The sequence below is a fragment of the Rhipicephalus microplus genome, chromosome 5, assembly GCF_043290135.1.
Source record: "Rhipicephalus microplus isolate Deutch F79 chromosome 5, USDA_Rmic, whole genome shotgun sequence".
NCBI classification, from domain to species: domain Eukaryota; kingdom Metazoa; phylum Arthropoda; class Arachnida; order Ixodida; family Ixodidae; genus Rhipicephalus; species Rhipicephalus microplus.
Window position 1 is genome coordinate 199,998,005 of NC_134704.1, and position 12,053 is coordinate 200,010,057.

At 42.2% G+C, this 12,053-nt stretch overlaps 1 protein-coding gene across 4 annotated transcripts in view; it reads right to left on the reverse strand.

Annotated features, from left to right (window-relative positions):
* The window catches only part of LOC119173570 (RNA transcription, translation and transport factor protein), a 115,063-nt gene extending 105,667 nt beyond the window's left edge, over positions 1-9,396 (reverse strand). The window contains exon 1 of one of the 4 annotated variants that reach the window (XM_075896372.1): positions 9,041-9,394. In XM_075896372.1, coding sequence (XP_075752487.1) covers positions 9,041-9,101 — 61 coding nt within the window. In that variant the 5' untranslated portion in view covers positions 9,102-9,394. Of the gene's footprint in view, positions 1-9,040 lie in introns of all 4 variants that reach the window. The other 3 variants (XM_075896371.1, XM_037424373.2, XM_075896373.1) reach the window with 3 other exon arrangements.
* Positions 9,397-12,053: the final 2,657 nt, after the last annotated feature.

A 12,053-nucleotide genomic window follows, 5' to 3' on the forward strand; every position in this document is an offset into this window, starting at 1 on the left:
AGAGGAAAAATCGACCCTGAGCAATGCCATAAAAAAAAACGGAAGAAACCCAGAAGCATGGCATAACTGTCAGTTCAAGTGCATGATTAAACAGAAAGGAAGAGAGGACAAGTGCTTTCTCGCAACTAAACGATTTATTAGAAAGGGAAGAATATATAAACAGGCATTCTTCCCTTTCTAATAACTCGTTTAGTTGCGAGAAAGTGCTTGTCCTCTCTTCCTTTCTGTTAATTCGTGCGCTTGAACTGACAGTTATACCATACCATGCATATCCAACTAGCCCAACTTTCGATTCTGTTGCAACCCAAAAGCATGTTAACTCGACACTTGACTCCCCATGCTGTACAATAACAGGAGAGACCATCTTCTCCAAACTGAGCGGCAAAAAGGACAGCAACATGGCTAGGTTATTGATTGATTTGTGGGGTTTAACGTCCCAAAACCACCATTTGATTATGAGAGACGCCGTAGTGGAGGGCTCCGGAAATTTCGACCACCTGGGGTTCTTTAACGTGCACCCAAATCTGAGTACACGGGCCTACAATATTTCCGCCTCCATCGGAAATGCAGCCGCCACAGCCGGGATTCGATCCCGCGACCTGCGGGTCAGCAGCCGAGTACCTTAGCCACTAGATCACCGTGGCGGGGCAACATGGCTAGGTTAACCCTAACGCACATGTTGTTGGGTTAGTCAGTTCATGCTCATTCAGAAGCCACCATTGTGGCTATTTCGTGCAAAGAAATAATGAGGGAATGTCAAGGTTAAACCATTTGAGCCTTTGTGCCATCATATTCTTGTTCACTGTGATAAGATTAGTTTTCCGCTCCCACCGAGGCGCCGATGTTTGCAATGAAATAAATATGGCACACAAGAACAGCCAGTCAGTGTGGAATCCACCAACGTCGGACCAAATCGCCGTGTGATTTGGTCTGACTTTCATAGCTCAGGATTTGGGCCACTCTCATAGCTCAATCACATTCACCTTCTCTTGTGGCTCATATCCACCATGGTAGATTGCCCAGAATTAAGTGGTTTTATGAAATCTTATGCAATTAAAGAGTAATGGAGGTTATAGAATAAAACATTACAATTTTAGAAATTTTGATGCTTACTGAAATGTATACAATACCGTATTTACTTGCATAATGGACACACTTTTTTTCCAGAAATTCCGGCACCAAGTATGGGATGCACCTATTACGCGGTGCAAAACTTTTGTACATTTTATTTCCAATGACAGCACAGACAGTTGATAACGTAAGTCGCCGATGTCATGTCTATTCACACTACAGCCAAAACAACCTTCTTCATATGCTACACTAGCGCAAAACATAATGATCCTGCAGTCGTGCATGTCCGAGAATCAAGGCATGCAAGGCGGTGTGCTTACAAGCATTCAAATTTCCCAAAATTGACATTGAAAGACCCAGGTTGCCGAAAAAATGAACAGGAACACGAAAAAAAACTACAAAAAGAAAGCACCATCACGGAAATTCGCTGATTACTTTTCAGGCCACCCAGATATGCACAATGTCACGGCCGAAATTTTGAGTACTGATTGGTATCGATGGTTCAATTTTACGGTCACGCACTCCTATCTAAGACATTGCAATTAAATTGCGAACCACCATTCAAGTGTTTAAAGCGCCACCCGAGCCCCTTTTCCTTCAAGTAAAGACACAGGAATGAGTTGAGTTACGGTGATTCCACACAAATGCACAACTATGGTCTCTCATGACCGCCACTGAAAAGCGTCAACAGTGATAAAGCCTAGCCTACGATTCAGCACGTTGTTTGGGGAGGTTTGTACAAGACAACATGAAGATTTGGCCACTGGGCATCTAAATGATCGAACTGAAGAACTGCATCCAAGAGCAGAGCGCATGATACGATGTTTAGGTTCAAGGCCAGAAAATCAATGGGACAGAAGTTCGTGGGGTAGCAGCAAAAGCAAAAGCTCGCTTCAGAAAGCCCAAAGTAGTATAAACTAGGTAGCAAAGGTGATGATGGCGATGTTTTGCCTGACAGGAAACTCAAAGCGCACTCGAAGAAGACTTGTTTGCGTTTCATGCCGAGCGCGCGCAGCCAGCTAGCGGCCAGTGAAAAGGTGCGACACCCAGGCAACCACCTTTCTTCACTCGGCGAGCCCGCAGAGCTGCAGCGCTGCTGCAGTCTTTTTTTTAACATGAAAGTATTTTATGGCATGGTTCACCACAGCTCCGCTGACATTTTTCCATCACAGAAGTGACGAAAAATATTTATTGAGATTGCAAAAAACCAGCAACCTCTCGATTCGCAGCGCACAGCACTGACTACTATGCCGCGAAGCCTACATTGTCGGGAGTGCTAACGGCAGGCCATTTATATACACCATACACCTATTGGCAGTCCTCATAGCTTCGAAATTTTAGCGCATTTTCGTTTATCAGTGGCGAGATGACGCGACAGGCTTGCGATAGGCACGCTCTTAAGGTTAGGTTAAGGCCTGACCACAATGCGTCAACGCGGGGCTTTTTGACGCAGCATCGTGCCCTCTCCCTGTGAAGAGAAAGGCCGTGTGGGTACTCGAAGCTGCACGCTCTCTCTCTCCATATGAGAGAGGGCTCGGCACCACGTCAAAAAGAGACGCGCCAACGCCTTTCAACGGATACATAGGGTCAGGCCTTTATACTCCAACGTTCTCAACGCCCGCGCGCACCGGCGTTCGTTTCGTCGCGTCACGCCGGTGTTGCCATGCCAGTTGCAGATCTACCTGCCATATACTCGCAGGCGCACAACGCGCTATATTGCCTAGACGCACACGCGTTTGAGTGGCGCCCGGCGTCCCTCCGTTGCAAAGAGAGGCAGTCGCGGTGCTGTATTTTAATGTCGGCGGTGTGAAATGCAGCATGTCGCATTTCACGTCGAAGGACGCTGGTCACGCCAGGCGTCAAACTATATAAAGTGCTCGTGTTTCGCTAGCGTTGCATCGTCACGCCCAGCGTGCGCGCACATGGCCTTTAGGTCGCAGTATATCAGGCCCTTAAGGTTGTCGCCTCCACGAAGCCCTGCCCCCACGGAACGTGGTTTCTCCTGCAAGCGCGCTTATCAGACTTGCAATTCGGGAGAAAACTTAGGTCACCTTGCATGCTGGCATGGCCGCGTTCATGAAAGCAACGCGTTGCTGACACAAGACGCAGGAAGAATCGTGGCAGTTGAACTGTGACAGCTCGTGCTTGGCCTGTGTATACTTGTGCGCTCATATGGTGCGTCTTTCTGATTGAACAGCGTGCTTTCTGTGACAGTTGTTAACCTATGCTCGTCCTGTGTATGCTAATTTCGTGCATGCTCTCTGCTTGAGATATGCACTGCAAGTTTTGAGCTGCTTGCTGATCCCACCCTGACTGTGTAATTTGTTGCAGTTTCTAAAACAATGCACAATAAATGCTCAACTACCTTTGTAAAAGCACGTCTCACTTTCGTGTTACACTGATTCCTATATAGGAGGATCAGCCAAGTTTTTTTAATTATGCTAATGATATCCACTATCTCCTGCTGCTTGGTTTTGGCAGTATTCCTGAGGCTGCTTGACTTGATGCACGTCAAGTCGCTAATTGACTCTGCCTATGGTGTAAATGAGTCTGCTGTAGCTGTTAATTCCTTAACAGAAGCTTCTAGTTTTTTTTTTTTTTGAGCATTGTGACCTCTCCTCAATGCAACATTTATTTTCCTATTTCTCATCCTCCTGTTCCTGCCTTATCAGAGTTTCCAGAAATGTATGGCATTGGTTTTGTGCAGAAGCCTCTGATGCTCTCTATTCTTTTGTGATGGGCACATTACATATGCCATATACAGCATTGCAAATAATACACTGTGAAATGTGTCAATGTTTATTATTAAAAAAAAAACCAAAAAATTTCCAGGATTTGTGAAAATTCCAGCACCTTTAAGGCCATGATAACAAACTTTTTGAATTAAAAAATACTCAAGGATTTCGAGGACCTGCATGAACCCTGCTAGAAATAGTAAACTTGAGGTAGTAAAATCTAATTCAAGGATGCGTAACGGCGTTTCCCGAGATCTTTTCTTAATGTAGAAAACTTTCGACAAGAGATCAAGAAGTGGTCTTTATAGTTTCCTTTTCTCCACAAAAAGGACAAATAGGGGAGGAAGTAAAGCCTGCACTGAATAAAAAAGAAAACTTATTTGAGGAATACGACAGCGTAACCTAGTGGTTATAACTTCAAGACCTCTGTTATGACATGAAGTTCTCCAGGGTGTCAGTAAACTATAAAAATTTCTTAAATAATAAAGTTTTTAAAAGATGCTATAGAGAATTCTTGCATCATAATTTGCCTCCGGAATCTAGCCCCTGCCATAAAAGCTGTTGTAGGGGTAATATTGATAGCTGGTTTGTCTAACGCCACTTTCGCTAGTGCATCAGCCGTTTCGTTTAGATTTAAGTCTATATGCCCCGGCACCCATACTAACTGAACTTTAGTTGAGTGATTAGGTACTAGTGAATTTCATTCTTTCAATGCATTTGAATCACCAGACGCCGTGAGCACACTCCACACTGATAAAGTGTCCGTCATTATTACGGCGGAATTAACCGATGTCAGTTTTCGAAGGGCCAGTACTACACCTAAAAATTCTGTAATAAAAATGGGTGTGGAATCTGGAATTCTGAGGGAAAGGGACCAATTAAGAACAGGGTAGTATATACCGATGCCACTCTTTTCAGCTCTCTGTGAAACGTCTGTTGCTATGATGACAATTGTTTGCATTCTTAGCAGGTAGTTCTGTAAAGTAATTCTTGACATTTACTCGGTAGGTGTTTAGCACTTTTAGAGAAAATGTCATCAAAGTATATTTGAAGAGACTTTGTCAAGTTACAAATTTGAATAACCTCCCTAATTTGCACGGACAGTAGATCGAGAAGAGATAGTACAAACTTTACTTGAGGTGTATGAAATCTAAGCCAATGACAATCGAAAAAAAGAAACACGCTACACAATAAAAACTGTTTCTTTACGCCTTCAAGGGGACTCAAAAGCCCTTACATATGCTTGTACTACCAATATTCTGAATCTCTTGACGAGTGAGGGGATTCTAGCTCCCACATACAAAACAAGGCTGATAAATTAGATGAAATGTTACTGCTCTATTCTCCAGACCCTATCAAAATTACAGAAACCTAGCTTCATCTTGAAATGTGTGATTCAGAGGTAGTCCCTCTCCGCACTGTTACACACAGATCGTAACTGGTGGGGAGGTGGAGTGGCTATCGCTATAAAGAATCACTCAAGGCCAAACCTAATAAACGCAAAAATGCACGTGACAGCGACGAGCTATGCTAGGAGCGAGGAAACAGCGCGTTTGCGCGACGTGCCGCGTTGTAGTTCTGGCGCGATCGCTCGGTTCTCCAGATTTGGAAACCGTGAGAAGAAGGCATAATAAATTAAGAGATTACATGTTACGGACAAGCTTCGGGACACTTCACTTTTAATAGGAGCTATTTATAGATGTCCAGTAGACCAGATGATTACCTTTTGCAGGTGCATGACGTTTTACTGAGCCTGACAAAAGATAATGCTAACAGATGACTTCAACCTGCCGGACACAAGGTGGGAAGACTTAACTGTGGGAACAAAGGTTAAGCAAAGTTTCGAGCAACTTTTTGATAAAATGTTCCATTTTTCATTATCTCAAACTGTCAAAGAACCGACCCATGCACAAGGAAACACCTCACAAGTGCCACACCTTGCTTTCGTGTCAGGAGCAAGTATAACCATGGATGACGGGATCTTGGATCATAAGATTTTGATGTTGCCAGTACGTAGCACAAATATGGTCTCTAGCCATCGTATTAAACCCTTGTGTATTGAAATTAAAGATTACAACTGTGCTGCTGATGAGAGCGTTATAGATTATTTGGACGAAGCATTGAAAGCTTCAAGTGAGCCGTGCTGTAATGTTAATGAATCGTGGCTGAAATTCAAGGAAGCTATCATTTATTGTGAAGCAACCTTTACACCCACAAAACGTAACAGAATTAGAAATATGTCTCCTTGAATAACACGCACCTTAAACGGAAACTAAAAAGAATGAGAAAGGAAATACCTGTGAAGACATACGTGAACTATGATGGACTTTAAAGTCGAAGATAAGAACTGCAAAAAAACAACTTCTTTTCAAATACCTTAGTGAATTTTATGAAGAACCAACCCCAAAAGTTCTGGAGATATCTATCAAAACCAGAGGATCGGGCAAGTAAATCAGAAATAAATGGTTCAGTAGTAACAAGTGAAGTTGTTATAGCAAACAAATATGTTTGATAATTATTTTCAGTTCGTATTCACTTGTTCACCCACGATAAGCACGCCTTTGGCTGAGCCTTTAATTGTTATGCAAGAGGTTGTGATTACAGAGTTTGGTGTGTTCAACTTGCCCTTAGAAAGTTATACCAAGGAAACGCCCAGTCCCGATAGCATATCTAGTACATTTCCAAGACAATATGCAGATTTCCACCGTAACACAACTTTTAGAGATAACTAAAGACTTTGCTTCAGCAATTAACGATAGGTATCAAACTGATGCCATATTCATAGATTTCTCAAAAGCATATGACTGCGTAATGCATTTTAAGGTAATTAAGAAACTTGAGTCTATTGTTATTGAACCAAAGTGAATGGCCTGGAGTACTGTCTATCTGTGCAATCGAACAGAATATGTCACAAGTATTAATACTAATGCTGACTTACCTTTATTCTACTCGGGGATACCACAAAGATGAGTGCTAAGATCCCTATTGCTCCTTATTTATATCAATGACATTGTTAATTTTGTTAAAGAAGGTGTGAAAGTGAGTTTATTTGCTGATGATCTGGTTATGTAAATCTGTATGCCTAGTGTTGACGATTAGAAGTTTCTTAATGGGTCTTGAAGATAAAAATACTGAGTGGTGCGCAACTTTTGGTATAGAAATAAACGTCAACAAAACAATGTGCATGACTATTGGTAATTAAAGATTACCTCCTACATTCATTGATAAAATTGCAATCTCTGATATCACATGAACGGACTCTAAGAAATCTTTGCATAAAGCCATCACAAGCAGCTTAAAGTGCAACGGTCACATTGGAAACACATGTACAAAAGCATTCAAAACACTCGAGTTTCTGCACAGGTCAGCTGCGGCTCCCGCATCTGTCAAATTAACAGCCTATAAAACTTCAGTGCGTCCACTTCTTGAATATGACCGTATAATTTGGAATCCCCACCAAGCATACCTTGCAGATGGAATAGAAAGTATCCAAAATAAAGCACTATGTTTTATCTTTTCAAAATATTGTCGAAAGGATAGCACCACTGCTCTTCAAAATGCCGCAGGAATTCCTACGCTTGCTTGCCGGCAGAGAGTGGCAGCAATAAAATTTCTTTTCTTGTTTTATAATAATAGTGTAAACATAGATAAGCATGAGCACTTAAAACCACCTCATCGCCAATGGCGCAGAAATTGTCATGGGAAGTACCTCAAGCAATACGTCACATGCCGCAACTCATTCAAATTTGCAATTTTTGGGGGGCTTCTAGTGAAATACGAAACACATTGCCCGAAGATATTATTGTCATGGATAGCATAGAGAGTTTTGTGGAAAAGGTAGAAGATTATTAAGTACTCTACAACGTAATGTTTTTTTAACTTTTCTTCATATCTTGAGTACGAGGCTTACACATTGTTTGTTGCTTTGGTTGTCGTTAATAATGTGCAGTTTGATGTAGCGCACATTGTAACCATTTTCTCCCTGATTATGAGACTTGCCAAACTTCGTTGTTTTGGTTCTTCTTATCAATGTCTAGTTTCATTTATTGTACATTGTACTACCGTGTGTACCTCTTGGCCCCCTTCCTGTAACGGACTTAGAGGTGTTGACCGTATTTGACAAATAAATAAATAATAAATAAACAGTGTTCACTACAAATTTAGGTAGCCCTAAGCACATGCGCAGTGCCTGCTTGTCTAGAACAATAAAAAAGCTGCCGTGAAGTATATTACACACCCAAATTCTAGAAGTGGTCTCGCATACATGCGGTATATTGATAATAACCTGGCTCTATTCCCGATTTCCTGTTGCTTATCCTCCGAAATATCCCAGCTGCCCGAACACCCTTTGCTGCAATATATTCGATGTGTTTTCGCTATAAACGAGAGCCGTCATATATCACTCTTACATATTTGGTGCTTTGAACTTGCGGCATATCAGTAAGCGAGACATATACGTACTGGGTCTTGTATAGGAAATACTAATAATGAACACTTGTTCACGTTTAGAGAAGGATGAATAACGTAAAGCCAGTGTTCTGTTTCAGGTAAGTATATATGCAGGTTTTGAGAGAGAGAGCAATACAATTATCAGTACATGTGATCAAGCTCAATCAAATATTGAATCTAACTTTTTTTTCCTCGCTTTCGTGTCATACACAAGTCGCGCACGTCTTCTTTAAAATTTGAATTTTCAGTAAAAATTTGTTGTGCCTATATTTACAAGTTTGGGGGCCCATTACTGTGCGTTTCCTGCTCGTTTTTGGCGCCCAAAATGCAATTTTTAGTACCTAAAAATCTGACTTTTACATCACAAACAAATTATGTTCACAACGTTCACAAAAAGTTATGTTGAGCCTTCAAGAAAAACAAATTAAATGCCTCAGCATGCACCACCAAAGTATAACAGGCTAAGCGTTCAAAAACCGAAAAAAAAAAGATTAAATAAAATACGTAGGACGAAAGAATAATGTGTACCTTCCTGGCACAAAAAGCCCGAAATATGATCCTGGCCTTCTTCCACACCAGAAGAGAGAACGAAAGATGCGTGAGCCAGCCATCGATCAGGATAAGCAGTACAAGTAGCACGTGCGAGAATTTGATGTAAGAACTGCTGTGCGCTGGTTCGAGCCGTTGAGGCATTCTTTCGTCTCTCTCTCTCTTTTCTTTTTGAGAGCGCTCAGTATGTATTCGAACCGAAGCTTGATGTAGCGAGCAATAACACGAGAACTTACTTTGAATGTTGAAATTGTCGGTGTTGTTGAATCCCAGTGCGGTCAGCTTTCGCTTGAACATCTCACAAAGGTGGTGCACACAATGAACCGCAACAAAGTTGGTCCTCTTAATGATACACTACAAGCTACGGCCAGAGAACACCTATACTAGGCAACCAACTGTAACTGTACCTTCGGACAACGCCTCCTAGAAATTCTATAACCACAGAACACCTACACACTACCAATTGGAGAAGGGAAACTGTACCAGTCAACAGGCAACAAAAATATGGGTTGCGGTGGCGCTGTGAACTAACTTATCCAACCTAGACACAGAACACCTAAACCAACGGCAACGGCTACTCTAGAAAGATGCCTGAGGAATGGCTCGCGCTCCCAGCGGCCTGCCTTCAGTTTTAAACGAGCTCCGCGCGGTGGCACTCGCGGCGACACTATCAACATCATCTGTCGGTTCACCCCGTTAAGCAGCAGCAGAGTGCTATTAAGGGACTGTGGCAGCAGGGTGAACCCACAGATGATGTTGAAAAGAAAGGGGAAACCTTTCTAAGCTGTAGAAGGGATGCATCTCTTCTGATCACTGAAAAGATTAGAAGAAAGGGAGCTCAGTGGCTGGCAGAAGTACAAAAAAAAAAAAACAAGATAGAAAAGCAGCTGCGAAATTTTGGAACCATCTAAACTCCCTAAGAAATGACACGAGCCTGGAGCAGAGTTTTATAACTACAGCCCAAGGTGCTAGGCTAGAAGTGGACGAAGCTATTGAATATATAAGAACAAGGGTGACAGAAAAATTTCAACAAAGAAATACTTTATGCACCACAATAGACAAGAACGAATCAAGTGGTGCAATGGCTCCATTTTTACAACGAGAGTGGGAAAAGGCTGAGAAAAGGGTTCCTAGTAGTACACCAACAGGCCCAGATGGCATTCCAATTATGCTGATAAAGACATTAGGTCCGAGGTCTAAGCAGGCTTTGAGAGAGGCAGTGAGCAAAATAATAATCGATGGTGAAGTTCCCGATGGATCGAAACTTAGCAGGATGAGCATGATCTATAAAGGAAAGGGGGACAAAGCTGACATAAACAACTACCGTCCTATAACACTGACATCAGAGGTCTACAAGCTGGCGATGCAGATTATAAAGGAAGGACTGCAGGCATGGATAGAGGATGAGGGGGTGCTGGGGAACTGCAGAATGGGTTTCGGAAACACAGGAGGTTGGAAGACAATCGGTTCTCACTGACGCAGTGCATCGAAATAGCAGAAAAGGAACACACGCCCACAGGGCTAGCATTTTTGGATATCAAGGGAGCGTACGATAGCGTGGTTCAAAAGGAATTGTGGGGAATACTGGGCACTCTAGGCGTGGAACATGTAGTCACTAATCTTTTAAAGGATATCTATAAAGGTAACAAGGTAGTTATAAAGTGGGAAAAACAGGTATCGAAGCCTGCAGAGGTAAAACGGGGGCTTAGGCAGGGGTCTTCCCTGTCACCCTTATTAATCATGATGTACCTACAAGGATTAGAGGCCAAATTAGAGGGAAATGGACTGGGCTTCAACCTCTCCTTAGGCAAACAAGGAAAGCTCATTGATCAGGCGCACTACCAGCATTAATGTACGCAGATGATATAGTGCTAATGGCCAACAACAAAAACAATTTGCAGAGATTGATGGACTTCTGCGGTAATAAGGGAGACAGGTTAGATTTCAGATTCAGTAAGGAAAAAACAACAGTCATGATTTTCAATGACAACGAAGGAAGTGAGCTTAGAATACAGGAGGTCACGCTAGAGATAACAGATAAATACAAATATCTGGGCGTATGGATAAGCAATGGGACCGAGTACCTGAGGGAACACTAAATATACGTGACGACTAAAGATAACAGGTATGCAGCAGTGATGAAAAATAGGGCACTGTGGAATTACAATAGGTATGATGTTTTGAGAGGAATATGGAGAGGGGTCATGGTTCCTGGGCTGATGTTCGGCAATGCGGTCTTGTGCATGAGATCAGAAGTTCAAGCAAGATTAGAAATTAAGCAATGTGGAATAGGTAGGCTTGCTTTAGGAGCTGACGGGAATACACCAAATCAGGGAGTTCAAGGTGATATGGGATGGACATCATTTGAGTGCAGGGAAGCTAGCAGCAAGATAAAATTTGAGAAGCGATTGAGAGAAATGGGGGAGGAGCGTTGGGCTAGGAAGGTTTTCAGCTACTTGTACATGAAGAATGTCGATACAAAATGCAGGAAGCCAACCAGGAAATTGACTGCTAAATACTTAGAAAACAGCAGGTGGCCAAACCAAAAAGAACTATCGGTTAAGAAAAAAAGTGAAGGAAAGGGAGACTGACATGAGGAGAATGGGCATGATTAAGAAGTCCGCACTAGAGATCTATCGAACTTTTAAGCAAGAAATTGCCAAGGAAAGGATCTATGATAATACTCGGGGTAGTTCTCTACTGTTTGAGGCCAGGACGGGAGTACTGCGAACCATATCGGCCAAATACGAAGGGGTAGACACAGTATGCAGTGCGTGTGGAGAGGAAGAAGAAACTGCCGAACACTTGATAATGTTCTGTAAAGGGTAAAGGATAATGTTCTGTAAACCCTATAGTTCAGGATGATGGCGCAGAGTTTTTCAAAGCACTGGGGTTTAGGGACGGGGAGGGCAAAATAGACTTTATGCGGGTAGATTTAACTGAAAGGAGGTTATCTGATTGGTGGCTAAAGTCAAGGCACGAGTGAAAATTAAACCCTTCACTACAAAGTATGAATCCTTAAACTTACTTTTTAAAGAAAAAAAAATAAATCTAGTTCTTGATTCATTAAGTATCACGGCTTGGTGGCGCTAGCCACCGCCCAATCTAAAGTGTACAGCACGGAGGAACCATAGCCATGATTTCATCCATCCATCATCACGGTGATGAATGGTACCTGGGTAGGGTGGCTAGAATCAACGTTTATTAATATATTAGTATATATTAATATATACTATATTATTAATTATA